Consider the following 19,252-nt stretch of genomic DNA (forward strand, 5'->3'; position numbering starts at 1 on the left):
CGCGCTTTCGAGATAACCATTAAAGTTCAAGAATGGACCGTATCCATACAAGAAATTCGCAAGCAGCGTTATTATTGCTCTTCCAAGATTCTTGGAGGCGCCAGTTCGTCGTGGTAAATCTTCTCTGCAACTCTTCACAATCGCTCTGTCCCCCTCCACCAATTCGGTCATTATCACAAGCATACAGACACTTGTCAGATGATCGTAACGAGGCACCAATTACTTTTGTTACAATGACGGAAGAACTAATTTACGTGCAAGATGCGGCAACGACGCCGCCGATCCCAACTTGGTTGATCGGCGGCCAATTCAATCAAACTTTTGGCCGTCGGAAAAACTCGAAACAATGCAATCGAAAGCTTAGAACTTTCGGGCGCTAATTGGACCAGCGTATTTAATTTGTCTCGTCCTGTTCTAATCCCTCTCCAAATTTCCGACGAGCCCCCTCTCCTCCTTCAGTCGCGACCCCAAATCTGTCTCACCTCGCCTCACCCCTGTGACCTTTTTAAAACCTCCCCCCGTCCTATTCTGGACTTATTTCCTCGTTTGTTGTCCAGCAGCGTTGTCACATTTTCGACAGACTATCTGTGAAAAAAAAGTCTAATTGAAAATACCCGCGGTAGTCCCTCGGATGGAAGCGTTTTTTTCACGACCAATGTGGCACTGCGAGTTTTTGGTGGGAGCTTCGGATGCAGAGAAAAGATATGTTATCGTCACGGAAACAGTCAAAATAATGCTGCCAGACCCTATAACTCGCACTTGACTGCGTTCGAAGTTTCAGATCGAAAAAAGTTCATGCTGCTCACCCCTGTCCTCTCTATACGCTGTTCTCGTTTCGGGGGAAGCCAATAAACACTTAATCTCTTTGACTTGTGACACGCTAACTGCATGCTACATGTTCGTCAACTATTTCATAACTTGCTTTAGTGGGGACAACATTGAAAACTTTTGGATTTACCTCCATTTTATTGAGTCTTGATGGGGCATGTCGAACAGTAGCTGTTCTGCAGATTGGCAACATTAAGTTTCGCTCTTTTGAATGCATATGAAATAATCGATGTTTATAGATACCTTTGGCTAACGTTGTCGATTAAGGTCTTTCGACGAAGGGCCATGAAGTTCTAATAATTAGCCTGTTCGTCCTGGGGCAAAATATCTTTTAGACCCTGCACAAGCCATAATGGGTCGCTTACATACACCCGTGCAACTCTCTGATATTCATCCTATGTTCTGGCTTTGAAAATCCTCTGAGAAAAATGAAACAGAGGTTTTAGATTTAGCCCGCAGGAATTGATTCGGAGGCAGTTGATTCGAAAGCCCATGAGAAATAACGAAGATGCCTCTGATTGTGAGCTCAGTTCGAGCAAGAATGCGTGACCAAAACTTGACCTTCCTTTTCTAAGCTCGGTAAATTAAATTTAGGACAGGTTTCAACCCTGACTTGCCTGAGTTTTAATCCCTTAAAAAGCCCGAATGTCAAGTTGCGTTTTTCTCGACTGACCCGAATCCATCCGCACATATCGTGCTGTATCCTGTGACCCGTTGCGTCGCGTCGTGACAAATTACCCGAAAGAGATGTCCTTCCGAAAGCCCTAAAATAGATTAATTAACGAACTAACGAATGAACGAAGCTACTATTCCGAAAAGCCGAGCTCACTCATTTGTTTCTCCCAAGCGAATTTTTGACATGGACTCTAAAATATTTACCACTAAAAACACCTCGCAAATTTAATTGCCTTACCGTCCTTTAAATACAACATAGATTACTCGAGCTCAGCTTTTGATTGAATATTGTTTCAAAATTTCGTGTCCCGGGAAAATTCCGAATGATCGGAAGTTGCCAAATTTCTTTGAGAAAACTTGAATTTTCTGGAAAATTTCTGCGTATTTTTCCCTCAAGATTTCAAGGTAATTCTATTTGAAAATCAACGGAGTTTTCTCTGTAAATTCGACAGAGACAATCCATCTCATTTCTGTAATATTAATATTTTGTCGGAGGATAATTGGACTACATTTTGCAATTCGGAACTATAAATTCTGGCCCGGTTTAAAAAACAACGTATATGCCACTAGTCTCCCTATGCACACAAGTGTTTTTCCAGAAGAGCCAGAATTTATAGTTCCAAATTGCAAAATGCAGTCCATTTGGCAACCTACGAATTTTCATAACTGGTTCATCCTCAGCATGAGCAGTAGCTCAGACTACCTCTCGAAGGATATATCTCGAATGTAATGAGATTCATCGTGTTTTGTAAGGATCGAGAATGGAGGTTTTATAGCCGTGGCCAAAAAAGCGCTTGACGACTGGATGTAAGCTCGTCTACTTAAGTGTTTTTCTATTTCTCAATCTCCGAGCGAGGCGTGAGGAATAACCGATCAAATGAGAGGTAATCGTTAAGTCGGACGTTAATTCCACAGGTCGTAAAAAACTCAACTTGATAAAATTCTGTGAGGGTGCCGTTCGCCAGCTTTTCAATTTTAGTAGAGCGCGTTATTGACACGGCGACCGTCCAATAAAATTATTAACTGCCTCTTTGCGCATGCATCTGCTCGATGGATTTTATGTCTAGTTTCCTCTGGATTTTATTCTCGCTCGTCTTTAGGAAAACGTTCCATAGAATTTACCGCCGCCGCTCATCTGTGCTATTCCAAAATTCCACGTTGCCAGATGAAAAACTAGACTATAAGATTAGAGACCAGAATTAAAATCTATGTTTTGTCATTCAGAGACTTTTATTAGAGAGACCTTTTTTCATAATTATAGTTAACAAATTTTTTTTTTGACATATATGAAACTTCGTTGTGTTATAGTTCTAGGAACCAAGATTATTATTTTTCTCCTTTTAATTCAGTTTAAATTCATTTTTCACCAATAAATTACTACAAATAAACCTCCAATCGAACTCATGAATTGAACATTTCTAAAATCGTTGTATTGGTGTGCCAAAGCGTTGATTTGCAAGTTCGCAAATTGCGTAACTGTTCGCTTACCTCGAAAACTAAACTACATTGAGTCTACATTACTATGCCATTCTTTCCTTAGGCCACCAAGTTTTTCTTTACAAGTCTACAATAATATGCTGTGCACCAGAGCGGTAGGAAATTTCAATGAAACCGCATTTAGTTGTTGCCGAACGATACGTTCGTTGTGGCCTACTAGACTTCCGTTGATTTTGGTTGCATTAACAAAATTTTAGACTTACTTGATCCAATGTAAAAAATAATCGCTTATCTGTTACGTCCGAGTTTGTTCCGGAAATTGTAAAAGTGTTCTAAGCGTTTTGCGTATTCCAATGACAGAATATCTCTTGCGATGCTTTAATTCTTACCATAGTCTATTGAACTTTCAAAAAGGAGAGGGAAATTGGTATATAGAAAAAATCTTCATCTGTTGTATCAAAATTTCCTATTATTTCTATCAATCTTGCAACGCTGTACGGTTCCTGATTCCACGTGCAAGAATTTTCTCATCTCTAGGCCAGGAAATCGTTAACGATTTTATTGCATCGTTGAAAAAAGAAAAAAAATTAGTGGCGTCAAACGGGTTCAGTTCAAGTTTTAAACTTTTCCGTCGCTCCCCTTTGATAGTGATTCGTTCTCATCTATCAACAGGAAACGAAAAACGAATACAAGAAAAATAATGTGCTCCTTAACGCACCCACTACCGGGCCCAAATTCATAAAAAGAAGAATGTCGTTTGGTATAGAGTTAAGTCTCAAAATCTTCTGAAGAAAATTCCGTCATCTCGCTATCAGAATCCACCGATCACTTAAGAATTTTTTTTAATGGTATATATATATGAGTCGCTTTTATAGCGCTCTTTGGCGCTGTGCGACGCCTAATCGCCACAAAGCTCGGTCTTCCCACAGGTCATCAGGGAGTTGACAATCTCTTATCTCATTTAACACCCCCTGTCGCCAACCTCTCACTGGGCGTCCCCTACGTCTCCTCCCAGGAGGAACCCAATCAAGCATCTTTTTTGGCAGCCTCTCTTCCGTCATCCTATTGACATGACCATACCAAACAAGTTGTTTGGTCATGACGTCGAACACGATGTCATTTTCGACTTCCATTATCTGACGCACTCTATCATTACGGACCCGATCTCTCCTAGAAATTCCTGCTGACCTTCTCCAAAAATCCATCTCCGTTGCTCTTAGCATATCCTGTGTCCGTTTCTTCAGCTGCCAAACTTCACATCCGTATGTTAATATACTTTTGACTACAGCGTTGTATATCCTCCTCTTGTTATCTTTGGAAATCCGCTGATCCCAGAGGATTCCATTTAAAATCGCTATAGCCTTCCTTGCTAAGGTGTTCCTTTCCCTGATAGCTTGATCCGTCCTTCCATCCTGGGTCAACCGCACTCCCAAGTACTTAAAGTGCTCGCAGCCTTTGATCTGCTGCCCATCCTCCAACTCAATGCTTTGCTGATCACCGCCAAAAGTCATCTTCTCAGATTTGGATATGCTGACTTCCAGACCCCACTTCCGATACTCTTCTACTAGCTTGCGCATCATGTATTCCGCGTCATCTTGATCTTGAGCAACCACCACCTGGTCATCAGCAAAGCACAGAGTAAACAGAGTTTCGAGATCACCCAAGGGGACACCCATACCAGAGCATTTCTTTTTCCATTCTTTTAGCACGCACTCGAGATAAATTTTAAATAATGTTGGCGACAAACAACATCCCTGTTTTAAACCCTTAGTCACATAAAATCCCGCTGACAACCCCCCATGGCACTTAACTTTGGTAAAACTCCCTTTATAAAATCGCTTAACAGCGTCAATCAACCCCCCGTTAAAATTCGATTTTTCCAAGGCCTCCCAAAGTTTCACCAACGGCACGCTGTCATACGCCTTCTGGAGATCCACAAAAATTAAATGCAGTTCCTGAGCTACGGCCATTTTCTTCTCAATGACCTGGACAATAACAAAGAGGTGATCTATCGTAGACCTGCCAGCTCTAAAACCAGCCTGCTCCTCTGCTTCGTGATCCTGCCATTCGTCCTCGATCTTCGCTTTCAGTATCTTCCCGTACACTTTGCTTATTGTCCCGGTCACTGAGAGCCCCCGGTAGTTGTTACAGTCGTCCTTCCTTCCCTTCTTTTTGTAGATGGCCTTGATCCAAGACTCCTTCCACTCCCTTGGTACCTCGTCACCCCTGATGCATTGTTGCATCAGTTTTCTGAGGCACTCAAAGAGCTTGGCAGTCCCGTACTTGACCAACTCGACAGGAATCCCACCAGGACCCGGTGCTTTGTCATTAATTAGCTCTTTAACCGCTTTAATTATGTCACAAGTGTGGATCTCCAAGTTGTTCATTCTTCCGTTGTCCGTGCTGTTGTCTCGAAACTCTGGGCGCCTTTCCGTCAAAAGATCTTTAAAATGATCCTCCAGTTTTTTAAGTGATATCGGAGAAACGATGTCGCGCTTCATGTCTCTACGTAAACCTTTAATTAACTTCCAGCTCTCAGCACTTTTTCTCCCCCCTAGGTAGGTGTTAATTCTAGAACAGTTGCTTTCCCAAGCTTCATTCTTCTTCCGTGTTATGAGGCTCCTAACTTTAGACTGAGCTTTCCTGTAAGCAACTTTATCTTCAGTCTTTTTAGACGACAGAAATATAAGGTGTTTTTGCCTCTTAAGATTTATCTCGTCTTCAATTTCTTCATCCCACCAGTAAGGATGCTGGTATTTATTACTGGTTTTGTGAACACCTAGGGCTTCTTTCGCTGCAGAGTGGATACAATCTTTGATGAACTGATACTGCTCTTCCGTGGTACCCGAGAGTCCATCCCCCAGCTTCTCATCTAAGCGTTTCCGATACAGAGCCTTGACACTAGGGTGCTCCAAACTTTCGATGTTATACCATACTTCATGATTTTGCGTTCCCTGACTCTGCTGTTGCTCAGGCATTGGCTCTTTATCTTTAATCCCTTTAACGGGAAACGCTATATCTGCTCGGAGGAAATGATGATCACTGCCGCAAGAGAGTCCCCTGCACACTCTAACTTGCTGCAATTTCAACTTAGTAGTGTGCTTTACAATTACATAATCGATGATGGATTTCAATCCTCGCGTTGGCTGGACCCAGGTATACTTATGGATGTCTTTGTGTTGAAAAAAGCCATTCAAAATTTTCATCTCAGTTTGAGAACAAATTGAGATGAGCCGATCACCGTTATCATTAACAGCATCCTCCCCAAACGGTCCAACAACTTTACAGTTTACTCGTCGTCCCGTTCTGCTGTTCAAATCACCCATAAGAATGGCTTCCCTGCCAGCACCAACGTTCAGTATTTCATCATTCAGATCTTCGAAGAATTGGTCCTTACATGCGACAGTGGCATCATCATTTACACCGTATACTCCGAGCAGCGTGATCTTATGTCCGTACAGGTTAAGGTTCATTTTGATAATGCGCTGGTTGACGGCCTCCCAAGTGCCCACGAACTTACGTAGGCTTCTCCGCAAAAGTATTGCTACTCCTTGCTGAGCACGCTGATCTTTGGCTACGCCGCTGTAGAATAGATCATAGTCACCGTAATTCTCTGACCCGTGCCCTTTTTTCTTGGTCTCAGTAAGAACAGCGACATCCACTCCAAGTTTCTGAATCTCCGATATCACTTCCGGTAACTTATTTGAAATGCCTTGGACATTCCACGTCCCAAATACCATTGTCCGTTTTCTCAATTTTTGTCGACGTGTCCGTTTAGTTCTAGTGGTACCGAGGCTTGTATTGTTAGGTCGTTTAACAGTAAAACTTTTTACAAGTACCGGGGAGTTAGCACGATGACTCAACCCCCAACCTGGAGGACCAGGGTTTGATTTCGGAGTTGCCTCTCCTAGACAGGTTGCTTTCACTTCAGCTCAGAGCCCTGTCTGCCCTTCTAGCAGGTGGTTCATACGCCCAGAGGCCGGTGACCATCTCCACTGCCCCCTTTGAGGCAGGGGCTACCAGCTGGGGTCCGCAGGATTGCTAAACCTGTGACAACAGTCCCCCATACGGGCAACCTATGGTACCTAGTCGTATTTATTTATTTTAAAGTGAGGAATATGTTAGAAAAAGAATACATTTTTTTAAAAACAAACTCAATCATTTTTAGAAATAAGACAATTATTCCTTAACAGTTTTTGGCGAATTGAAAATTTGCGATTTTCTAAGATTTGATGAATTGCATGATTGAAGGCAGTTTTTGAAGTTAGCTGAGAAGAAGATTTCTCAGTCCTCAGTTTCTTTAACAATTATTGAAGAAGTTATGACAACAGAATCAGTTCATCTTCCGTGATGCACGGATTTGAATGGGAAATGCGGTTCAATGACCTCTCGGGTGGTATGTGGTTGGTGGTAATGAGTGGCAAGGGATTTCACTTTCAAGGTAGTTTTTTCTCAGTCTACCTCATCAGAGAAAATTGAACAAAAAAGAGAGTTGAAAAAAGAAGAAGAAAAACGTTGAATTCAGCTCACAAGCACTTTCGTCTACACCGAAAAAGTAATGGTGCTTTGCGCGAACTGCGCGACTGATTCTGATCCAACTAGTTATGATGAAAAAATTGGTTTTGAAGCGTAAAGGCCTGTTGAATTAGAGCATCACACCATTTGCTCGCGGCGTTAAATACTAATATTCTTGGTTTATATCATCACTAGGATTACGTTGGCAGACACTATTTTTCCATTTTCTGTGAAGCATTCAAATTTTTTTGCACGAAGTCCTCATTCTTTACATGCAGTCAAGTCAAACATTGAATATATTTGTCGAATTGAATGGTGGCTCATTGCTCTCGGACACCTTCTACTTAAACCCGAGGTTTTTCAACGAGGTTGTTAGGAAACAGGTAGTTTAAATATGCATCAAGTCCTATGAACCGTATAAAGGACTGTAATGTCATAGATTTAGCCAGCTGGTAGCCCCTGCCTCACAGGGGGTTTTGGCAAATAGGGCTCAAAGCTGTGGCAAAAGCAGCCTGTCTAGGAGACGGTACTCCGAAATCAAATCCTGGTCCTCCAAGATGAGGTAAAGCATCGGGCTGACTCCCTGATACCCGTAAAAAATGTCTTGTTAAAAAGCCTAGCGTATTAGCTCTTTTATGCCAAATTTTAAAATAAAACAAGATTTGAGAGTTGACACTTCAGCGCCAAAATATAGGACACTCGTTAGCGAGCTGAAATTGCACCGCTGGCAAATCATAAACGTAAGTACGGGCTCAAGTGCAGTCGCGATGTATACAGGGTGATCCAGGGCTAAATGGCCAGATTGTATGAGCCGAAACAACCCCAAACTCCCTCTCTAATTTGAGATTTCGATTTGGAGCTCACATTTTTATGAGATTTGGTTTACAACCGTTGCCAAAATTCAGGAAAAACTATTCACTTTCCGAAATTTTGGGGGGCCATAGCTCCGACAGGTGGCACTTTTCGAAAATGCTTTATACAACGAAAAAGTCTTATTTTGACCCATAGAACACGCTCCTCTAGTCTGGCCGTTTAACCTTGGATCACCCTGCATAATTTAGTGCGCCCGTTTTCTCAACGAAATTCAGTGCTATTTTGTCGGAAAAATCCGCTACCAGCATGCTCGCTTACGGTCGTTGCAGATTCACCTTAATCGCGGAAGGCAACATCCTGAAATTACGGGGATTCCTGCGGCGCTGAAGCACCCAAATCTCATCACATTCTCCACACTCGGCGGAGGGGTGGGGGCGCCGAATTCAATAAGTTGAAGCATCTCCCCTCGTAATGTGAATACCATTAAGCCCCTGATAATGGAGTCCTCCGGAATATGTGTCGCCGATTGTCTCGGCCCGATCTCCGGGCTCATCTGTATGCGCCGCGCGCGCTCTGGTGCCCCGCAATGCAATTACCAGACAAACGCCCGCCCGGGCCGGGTCTTGCGAGTGTTTTTATGTGTTTCCGTCGCGAGACGCGGCGACGCCGACGCGCCGGGTCGTGTGACAGCTCATGCGACGACAGCGACGCTCAGGAGGCCGCGAGGTTCAGCCGTAACCCCCGGCTCGAGTTTCAACGCAAAGCTCACCGCGTGAAGTGAAGAACGGTGCGAGAGCTCCGATTCCAAAGCCGGTGAAAGCGGGGACACAATGGCCAGTCGGACAGTCGCAATCTGATTTTAATCGTATGCGTATATACACTGATAAAAAATTTACGGGCTATGTAGACGTACCGTCCGTTTCGGGCTCAGAAGCCGAAAGTTCCGGGTGCTGGAGCCATAGCTTAGATTTCTCCGGGTGCTGGAGCCATAGCTTAGATTGCTCCGGGTGCTGGAGTCGTAGCTTAGATTGCTCCGGGTGCTGCGCCCGGAACTCTCGGCTTCTGAGCCTGGAACGCGCACGGTACGTCTATATAGCCCGGAAGGACGGCTTCCACGGCCGGAGTTTGTTTTACAGCGCAGAGAGAAAAAACTTCCATCAATGGGGCATATCAGAGTTTTCCGTCATAGAAAGGGCACTTTGGTTTGGTTCATCAAATTCCATTATTAGACCTACCTAGGTAGGTTCATTTCATCGAATACATCCGTTTTCTGAGCCGAAGTTCCGTTTTTTTGACAGAAATTCGATCACCTGTGTCGGAAACTTTTTTGTGCGTATGAGTGGAAATTCGCTCAATATAATAGAGGTGTTTTCCCCCTCTATGATGCAATGGAGCCGAATTCTGTGATAAACATGAAAATTTTGCCGATTCCAAGAATTCACGGAAATGGAATGAGAGAGGAATTTTTATATGAATTGCAGTTCTGACGAACTGAGAGTTTTTTTACATACTGCATGGGGTAGGAAGGAAAGCCGATAAGTTCAGGTTTTTTTTCGGATAACATATATCCGGGAAAATGTGGAAAGTTAGAACTTTTCACACAGCTGGGGAACGGAACTTCGAAATTTTTTCAACCGCACTTACGAGCGTTTTTGACAGAATATTGCAGCTTGCCAATCAACATAAATGTTCAAGCTCTAACCTTTTAAATGCTGAGTGAAAAATCAGTGACGTTTTTTCCGGAAAATTTAAAAAACTCCGGGTAAGGTTAGAAAATTCAAAATTCCGAGAAAAAGCATCACTCTTAATTCCATGTCTCACTGAAGCCTCACCTGAGTGCATCAGTCTCTGAGCTCAGGCATGGGAACACTACTTGCGTGGTGCCCCATAAAAGTTGCCCGAAAAAGCTCATTTCAGCCTGGAATTCTCGGGAACGCAACCGGTTGCTCTCGGAAAGCAATAGCTACCTATTGTTTCGGTATCCACACCGCGTGCATGTTCTTGGAAATTTCCAGGGAAAATAAATTCCATCGGGGCATTCCAGAGATACCTCGTACCTCGATCCCTAGGAGAGTTATAGACATTCGAAAAGTGGCCCCTTGTGCGGTGCGATGCAGTATGCTATGCAGTGGCGTGTTCGGTAAGCCTCTGTGACACGACGCACGCCTTCTGCCGTTGCATTCTCCAAGGACCGAAGTCGTCGTTCCTCTGACGTAATAGCGTATCTCAATTCCCACGTGAGCTCTGTTCTCCGTATAACGCTATGCTTCCTGGGGCTCATGTTGAAATGGAGGTACGCGTTTACGTCAAAGGATCGACGAAGTGTGCCCGACGGATACATGCGACCTCTCCGTCCGTGTCGGGTCCGCTATTCCACGAGAATCCACGGAATTCGGGTCTGCCTCTTGCTGCCGGTCGAGTTCCAAGATCAACTCACATCGTTGGGACTTTTTTTTCGAAAAATGAACCTCGTCCCACCTAGCATTGCAGCTTGGGTTTAATTGAAGTGGTCGTACCTAAAGGGACGTAATTGAATCGCAGTATTGCGAAGTTTCACCTCGCTAATTTATAAAAGAATGCATGTTTCATACCAGAAATTCTGATTAATTTTTACAGGTTTTCAAGAAACTCGCAAAAAATTTGAAATGGAAATTTGTAACCGTTCAGGAATGAATACACACATTTCCGAGAAAACATTTTTAACGTTGAAATGCAATGAGAGCACCTTGATTTTAAACTCTTTAACTATTGCATTGAAAATGGATCATTTACTTACCTCAGCGAATTCTCACTTACCTAGGAACCAGAAAAAATGAAAACAATTGAGAATATTAAGTCCAATTGGAGGCCTTTGGGCTGTGTAAACCTCCTTCCCCTCAACTTAAAAATCCATCGAATGTGCTTCTTCGGTCAATAAAAGAGTCTAGAAAGACGTTGATTGCTCCAATTTCATCCCCTTCCTCGGAGTATTAGGAACTTTTCGTGCGGGAGGGCAGCCAGAAGGACACCTTATCAAGGGGGCTTTGAGGGGCATATTGAAACACCGAACTAAGAGGGAGGGTCTATGGGACTACCTTAGCTCAAAGGAAAATTTCAGGGACTTTCCTAGCTCAAAATTGGACGAAGAAGAGAAGGGGGGGGGGAGGAATCGTCATCAGATGAAAATTGTAACTTCGGTAGTGTTTATAGTTCGGTGCGCGTTGAATAACACAAACGGAAACAACACAGCATTGAAATAGAGCAAGGGATAGGATGCGCGATACTAACGGCGCAGAGATACAACTATTCGTACTCGATGGATATCCGTGTTGCGTCTGCAAAACTGAAGGCGCGATGTAGCGAGGCGTGAACTTGCAATGCTTCAGAAATTCAAGGGGAAATTGCTTCAGGGAAAATTCAAGAAAGGAGGCCCGATTACGTCTCTCCTGTCTTCGGCTGTGTTGCTCACATAGCCCTTGAAGCATCACGACAAATAACACAAACGGAAACACACAGCATTGAAATAGAGCAAGGGATAGGATGCGCGATGCTAACGGCGCAGAGATACAACTATTCGTACTCGATGGATGTCTGTGTTGCGTCCGCGAAACTGAAGGCGCGATGGCGCGCGGCGTGAACTCGAAGCGCTCCGTTCCACGCTGCCAAACAGGTGTCGTTCAGATTTGGGAGAAAAGTAAAAAACCCAGCCGAAAATGGGGGTCAGGGGAGTCGCCCCCGGAAAATTTTGAAAAATCGAGTCGTTTTAGGAGCAATTTTGAGCTGTTCTCGTCCAAAAAGTGATCCGATCTTTCCAAAATAAAAGATGTGTCCCACACCTACTTGGCATAAGCCTTCACATTTCTTGGGAGGGGCCAGGCCGGGCCCCCGGTTTCTCCCCTATATCCACCCATGCCCCTTATTGACCGGTACCCAGTCAATCATTTTAACTTCTGACCTCTTGCTCGTATTGAACGTTGTTTTTTGATTGTTCGCAGGTGACGAGTTGCGATTCATCGATCGTTAGCAGTGACGTAGATGACGAAGAAGCGGACGGAGAAGGCGACGGAGACAACGATGAGGAGACCCCGTGTGACATCACGCTCCTCGAGAGGCTCATCCGGAGTCACCCGGTCTGGTTTCTGCCCGGAATTCAAAGAGCCGGTGCCTTCCACCTCCTTCAGGGCAAAGAGGATGGGGTAAGCCCTTTTTTTCTTTTACTCTATGTATACGGAGGAGAAGTCTGGTTCATATTGAACACCGAATTTTATCGGCTCAAGTTACTGAAGTTGTTTTTCTTATTTTTCAAAAATTTTGCACCCTTGTGAAATTTCATGAAATATTTCACGGAAATTTCCAATATTTTCTAAGTTCATTTATTTCATGCCACCCTGGTTACGGTGCGGTGGCAAGAATATTCACTTAGAGTTTTTTAGCAACCTCTGACTGATCAAGAACAATTAAAAAAAGTAAAGGTAGTACCTTAGGGTTGCTTTTTCCAGAAAGCCGCTTTCAACTTTTCAAAATCAAGAACCTTTTTCGTCCAGTAGCATCATAGTTTTCTCTCCTCCGCTCGCAAGTTGTATCCTCGTTAAGATTCTTTTCATCTCGATATTCCATTATTTTTGTCTTTCCGCCCTTGTTTTCTCAATCCCTCTCTTTTGCGAAGTCGTATTCCCTTTATGTCTATAGTATATCTGCATCAATCAGCTTCCGCAACATTTTTTTTCTCCTGTCATGTTGCTGGCTTTCTCGAAAACTGGTATTCGAATTCCAGCCCTCGAGATGGCCATCTCGACTCGAAGCCTCGGCAATCTCGCTTGGGAGTCATTTTCAGTCTTCGGAGGTGGGTTTTTGTTGTCTGGCGTCGTTTTAATCCCGCCGGAAAACGGATAATCACGGAGTTAAAAGCTGCCTGCCGTAATGACAACCGGGAAAACGCGCATCTGGAGGAGCCCTCCGGTGCTGCTCGCTTTGTTCTCTCTCGCGTCTCGATTTGATCGGGAGCGACAGCCGAGCCTGATTGGTCGAGGAGGACCCTCAACCTTGTATGAAGAGGAAAGCTTTTCTCAGACATCTGATAGTCTTTTGTGATTCTTAAAATAGTCGCAAAAAAGAGAGGAAAATCCTCTGTAGCTTTTCTAGGTGGGAGAAAGTTGATCCAGACATGATTAACATTCCCTTTCCCTCCCTCTCGGGCCAAATGGGCGCATTAATGCAAAAAATGCTATATCTCGTCACCCTCCGGCCTAAGTATCACAAGCGCCATGTGACGTTTGATTTCCGCCGCCATTTTATTTTTTTTTTACAGAGAAATTGTTAAACGAAGTTGCTCGAAAAAGTTCACTGAATTTTCTTTGTGCTGCCGATAAAATTCAATTAAATTTTCAAACGAAATCAACCAACAATTTCTTTGTAAAAAATAAAAAATAGCATCGGAAATTTTAAAACGCTGCATGGCGTTTGTGATACTTTGGCCGAAGGGTAATCTCTATCAGGAACTTTTACGTTGAGTCTCAGCTTTGACGCATTAATGTTTTTTTGGTGCAATCTATGAATTTTAAATTTTCACTATTAAGCACCAGGGCTACCAGGGGGCGTCTTTTGAAATGAACAAAATGTCAGTCCCTCGGTTTATCATGTAGGAATGTTCGCACCTAAAATGAAGAGGTGAGAATCACAGGATTCTTAATGAATTCCGAAGTTCCAAAGTTTCCTCTAACAACTTGTTTCTTTTTTCATTAACATTTGCTTATTTTCTAGTAAAAAATTTAAGTAATTTTTCCAAATTATTAATACAAAATCACAAAATATTTAAAAACAATCACAACCGGTTTTAAATAAATGAATACATTTACACATGAAATTCTTAAACCTCGCAATACAATTTAGAGCCACTGATTCTCACCCCTTAAAATCATCCCTCGCAGACCGAATTCGCCGCAGATTGCAATTAATTTCATATGTCTCGATTCTCGACCTAAATTTTTGGGGAGGCCTCCGGTCTCGGTTCGTCTGTGTGTCATAACGCAGTTCTCTTCGGGTGTCGTGTAAATCGATAGCAGCCACTCACACCCACGCACACGCAAGTGAACAGACGGCTCGTTGTCGTTGTGTTGGTGAACGGGAAAGCAAACTGTGCACAGTTAACCCAGCGAAACGCGAAAGCCGAGACCGAAAACTCCTGCATGCGTTGGCAGTTCGTGGCAAAATTTCAGAATTTTTCTCCTTAGGTATCATAAGGGGCAGTGGCGTGGCGTGCTCTGTGATATATCGATTAATCAGCAATTTACTCCTATAGAAAAGTATCGATGAACATGGCGTTGGCAACTAACACCTTAATAATTGATAATTTACCATAGCGTCAAATGGGGGAAATATCGATGATAATCGATCATTCGTGCCACGCGAAGAAAACGAGAAAATTAAAGACTAAGTAAGAGTAAGGGATGAGAAAGAAAACAAAGCGAAAAAGAAAAGTAACCACCGTCAAAAATGGTGAAAGAAAATAAAAAGGCACAGACGGTGAGTTTTTTTTCCTGCTCGATTTTGGATTTTGTGAGATTTCGAGGTCTTCGGGAGAATGCTTTTTGAGATCATAACTAAAAAAAGTAAAGCTGAAAATTTTCACGCTAGTTTTACAAAGAAATCGAAATCGTCCATTTTTTCTTACTCTTGTCGGTAGGTCGTCTATCAAAAGTAATGTAGACATCGGAGTAAAATCACTTGTATTTAGCAGAAATGTATATCATTGAATTAAGTTAGGAGGGTTAGTCGGAAGAAAGCAACCTGAAATCAAGATTTGTTTGCAAGAGCTTTTAGGCCCGTAATGGAATGATTCCAGATGAATACCTGTAAGAAATGGAAAAATCGCCGTTCCCATTTGGTATCCTAATAATAATTTCATCAAGTTCCCCTCCAGTCTCCAGTTTACTATTTGCCTCTACATTAAGAGAGAGCTTTGATAATCTGGCAACAAAAGCTTTGCATAGGCCAACTACCGACAGTCTGAATTGCTAAGTAGAGCATGCCAGGATGAGAATAAAAGATCTCAGCTTTAAGAGATAGGACCAACCGTCAGGGACATTCTGTCACTGTGTTGTCTCCCCCTCCTAGCTGACTTGGTTTATGCATAGTCTTCGGAGATGGTTTATAAGTACCCAATTTTTGGAGTCATCAGTGAAATACTCTGGCTTTTTTAGGGGGGGGGGGATATAGGAGGATTGAGGATGTTTATATTTCGAGGATTGAGGTTCTTGCTGAGTATTCATTTTGGTATGAGGGTTGAGTTTGTGTTGCGGGGGTGTGGAATAAGTGGGGTTCAAGAAAATCAGGAAGAAATCGCAGGATTTCAATCTTTTAAAAAGTCTAAGAAAATCCGGAGAAATCGGCAAATGTTTCTCATTGTTAGAAATTAGGAGAAAGTCTTAAAGTATTTCTATGAAACCTTGAATTTTCTTATAATTCAATCCGGAACTCTTAAACGTCCCTGACTGCACGTATGCGCTCTATCGGCAAAGTTCCAACTTTCCACCAGGACCAGGCTAGTCTCGTTGAAAGTATGTTTCATGCTCGATAGCCGTGAAAAGTTCGAAAATCGTCTGGCCATAAATGTCACAACGCGATGGCATTTGAAACCATGACGTGTCAGATGAACTTACCTCAATATTTCGAAACGCACACGACACAAAAAAGCTTTCTAGAAACCATAATTTTGATTTCACTGGAAACTAAAAAGTTCAAGGCTTGGCAACGGACAGGTCTCGTCTGACGGCAGAGCTTTTCGCTTGACATTCGCCGCCCCACTGAGACTGGGGCAGGCAGGGGGAACTCCCCCCCCCCTCACCCCCGCGCCCCGCCACCTCCGATTGTGAAGGACGTGCATGCGTCTGAGGCCACCCGATATTTATTCAGTGCCGTCATGCCTTCGGGATCCTTGAATCCTGAGTTAGCGCTGTAAGTTAACACGCGGTTTCCGCTAAAGACCTCTTCACTCAAATGAAAAAGCTCGCGACGCGACGCGCCGCCCGAGTCTGAACAAACGCAGTCGAGGAGAAATCATCGCGAACCGAAAAGAGACGAATGATTCGAGGTTTGAATCCATTTGCGGCACCCTCCCCGTCTTCGAACAGTTTCTTTCTCACACGTCATTAAAGTTGTGAGGGATATTGATTTTGCAATCGGCTGCATAAGAAAAGATTGGAGTATTTTGGACCCGGAGAAACCGGGAAACTCATCATCAGGGAATCATAGAAATACGGGAAAATCAGGGAACTGGTCAGGAAGTTGATGCTCAAAGCCGGGCATTTTCTCCCTTTTCGCTGTGAGATAAAAATGTTGTTTTTTCGAAGATGGTCTGAGAGCAAAATGAAAGGAAATCCTGGGTTTCCATCAGAGGAGTTTCTTTGGTAATCAGGGAAATATCAGAAAATGAAAAAATCAAGACTTTTAGAGACGATGGATAAGAATAAATTAGACCTCTAAAAGACTGTTATCGCATCAAAATTTCACGCAAAACACGTTCAACACAACTGTTCATTTCCAAAATGAACTTATAAGTGAGAAATTAACGTTTGCAGTTTATAATACAAATGCAAATACAAATTTTTCGCTCGTCACAAATCATTTAGGTCAAATTAACCACTGGAGACATCCAATATATACGTTTGGCAAATAACTGGACTAAGTTTTCACTTATTTTCGTTTTCTCTGATACATGGCACCTTAATTTTGCCACGAAATTCATATTACAGGATAATTCAAACATTTAGTTTTTTACTTTCATGTTAAGTAATTTTCAACACAGTAAGGGTGAAAAGCTCAAACTATGTCGCGTGAATGTTTTTGAGCGGGTAATTCTGACAGGTCTCCAATTAGCACTTGAAGAGACGGCAATTGTAAACGAAAATAACTTTCCTTAAAAACGCAAAAGGCTCGAATGTTAAAGTCCATAAGACTAATTTGAATGGTGGACCAGCTTTTTGGCTGCCTACAAATTTAGATTCAAACCGCAGGCCGACAGCAAGGCTGCAATGGGGGAACAAATGATAAGGTACAAACTGGGGCCAAGAAAAAAAAATAAGAAATTATTCAGTGGTGGGAAGATAAAATGAGCCGAGGAGGGGGAGGGATGGTGAACATATCTTGAGTACCACTGCAGCCAACGCATCAAAGGGAGAAATTATGAAAGTGCGGTCGAAGTGAAGCTTTTGAAGGGAGGGATGGATGGGAAACGAAGTAGGGAGATGGAAGTGTTGCCAGTTTTATTTTTTCTCATTTTCATCAGAATCGTTTAATTGATAAGTTCATAAGCCTTGTAGAACGGTAAGGAAATCCAAGTTAGGAGAATTCGAAAATGTATAAAACTAGCATGAATTCTCAAGCGTATTTGATTCTGGTTGACAGATCTAGCAGAGGAGCTTTCAAAATTAACCAACCGTCAAACAGGATGAACCTAATTGAACTCATGAGCAAGAATTTAGTACGCTGGAACAGGAGAGAAATAAAATGAAATAGAGTCCACTGATTGGCCTTCCAAAATACGCGTATACACCATAAAAAATTCCTGAGCCATGCCTTCCCTTTCACCGCTGATGCCCTGTATTTGTTAACTATGCTTACGGCTTTGAACGCTGTCAAAACTATGTTTCGCCATGATGAAGTATGAGCAATACGTTGAGCATTTAATCGGCCTTGTGATAAGTATAATATGGACCACATTTTGCAGTAAGGAACCCTTATTTCTGGCTCATTTTAGGAACAGCATATATGAAATTGGTTTCCCTATGCAGAAAAGTGCTTTTATGGAAGAGCCAGAGATACTGGTTCCTTATTTCAAAATGTAATCCACGAATCGATGGCCAAATGCGAAAAATGCGAATCTCCATTGCAGCGTTTGAAAGTCTCCGCGCGATTATGTTTATTTCCCTCAAAGAAAACAGATTAAAAATTTGTTTCCCAATTTTTGTGAACTTTTTAGGATTCACAGAAAATTTAGATACTTATATTCTGTGGCACGAATTTTTCAACATCAGATTTTATCGATCTGTAGGATCGAGCAAGTTTGTCAAACTTGGTCTTTTATCCTAAGCAGATTGCAAAACACGTTGAGCACCCAGTAAATCTTAATGTTGGCTTCTGAAAACAACGTCCACCCTGGAGAAAAGATAGTGCGAGGTATTGTGGTGTCTGTGGTTCTAACCCTGCTAAGCGTCGCATTCTTTTGAAAGAACAATCCACCAGAAGCCGAGAGGGGTGGCCGGAAATGAACTTAAAGTCTGGCAACCCAAGGAAATGCGCCCAAGGTGGGGGAGGAAAGGAATGAGTGTATTTCTTATGCGCGAGCATGAATTCGGATTAGTATTCAAAAAAGGGGGCAAACATCAGTGACTTCCTCTCGGTAATATCTGTTCAAAGTCAGCCTCACCGGGCTCCGGGCTTTTGGCGCCGCCTCCTTTCCTTTCTCTCTCTCCAATTTTCGCCCGTAAATAACGGCATTGATTTGCTATTTGTATCCTTTAAGCTGGAATTGGATTAACGACGAGGTAATTTGATTTAGGGGCGAGGGACGTGTTTCCCCAGGAATACATTTTAATTCGTTCTGTCGCTTTTCGCTACCTTATTGCAGTCTGAAGAGTTACGGGTTGTTTGTTCTTCCTTTTGATCCCCGTGACTTTTACAGTCCGTTCCGAATGTTTTCGTTGCCAGAGAAGGGTTTATTTCTTCTTCTGTCTTTATTTTATCTCGAAAAATCAGCCACGGATAGTTTGATCTATGAGCTATTTCTCAAGACAAGGACTAAATTGGCCACAAATCAATTTTTTTAAAACAAACTTTCACATAAAACACGGTTAAACGGTGATCGCTTTTAAAAGTAGGTCTTAAAAGACATCTAAAGAAAATCCACCATTTCATTTCTCTTTAATGGAATATCATTTTTCAGATAATATAAAGGAAGTAAGGGGAAAGTAGTGGAAGTACGATGAAAGACATAAGCACCGACAGAACA

The 19,252-nt window shown here is 42.7% G+C and overlaps 1 protein-coding gene across 1 annotated transcript in view; it reads left to right on the forward strand.

Moving 5' to 3' along the window:
* The window catches only part of spri (Src homology 2 domain-containing protein sprint), a 168,895-nt gene that overhangs the window by 76,191 nt on the left and 73,452 nt on the right, over positions 1–19,252 (forward strand). The window contains exon 3 of the mRNA XM_019040616.2: positions 12,243–12,443. Coding sequence (XP_018896161.2) covers positions 12,243–12,443 — 201 coding nt within the window. The remainder of the gene's footprint in view (positions 1–12,242; positions 12,444–19,252) is intronic.

The sequence above is a fragment of the Bemisia tabaci genome, chromosome 3 (genome assembly GCF_918797505.1).
Source record: "Bemisia tabaci chromosome 3, PGI_BMITA_v3".
Classification (NCBI taxonomy): Eukaryota; Metazoa; Arthropoda; class Insecta; order Hemiptera; family Aleyrodidae; genus Bemisia; species Bemisia tabaci.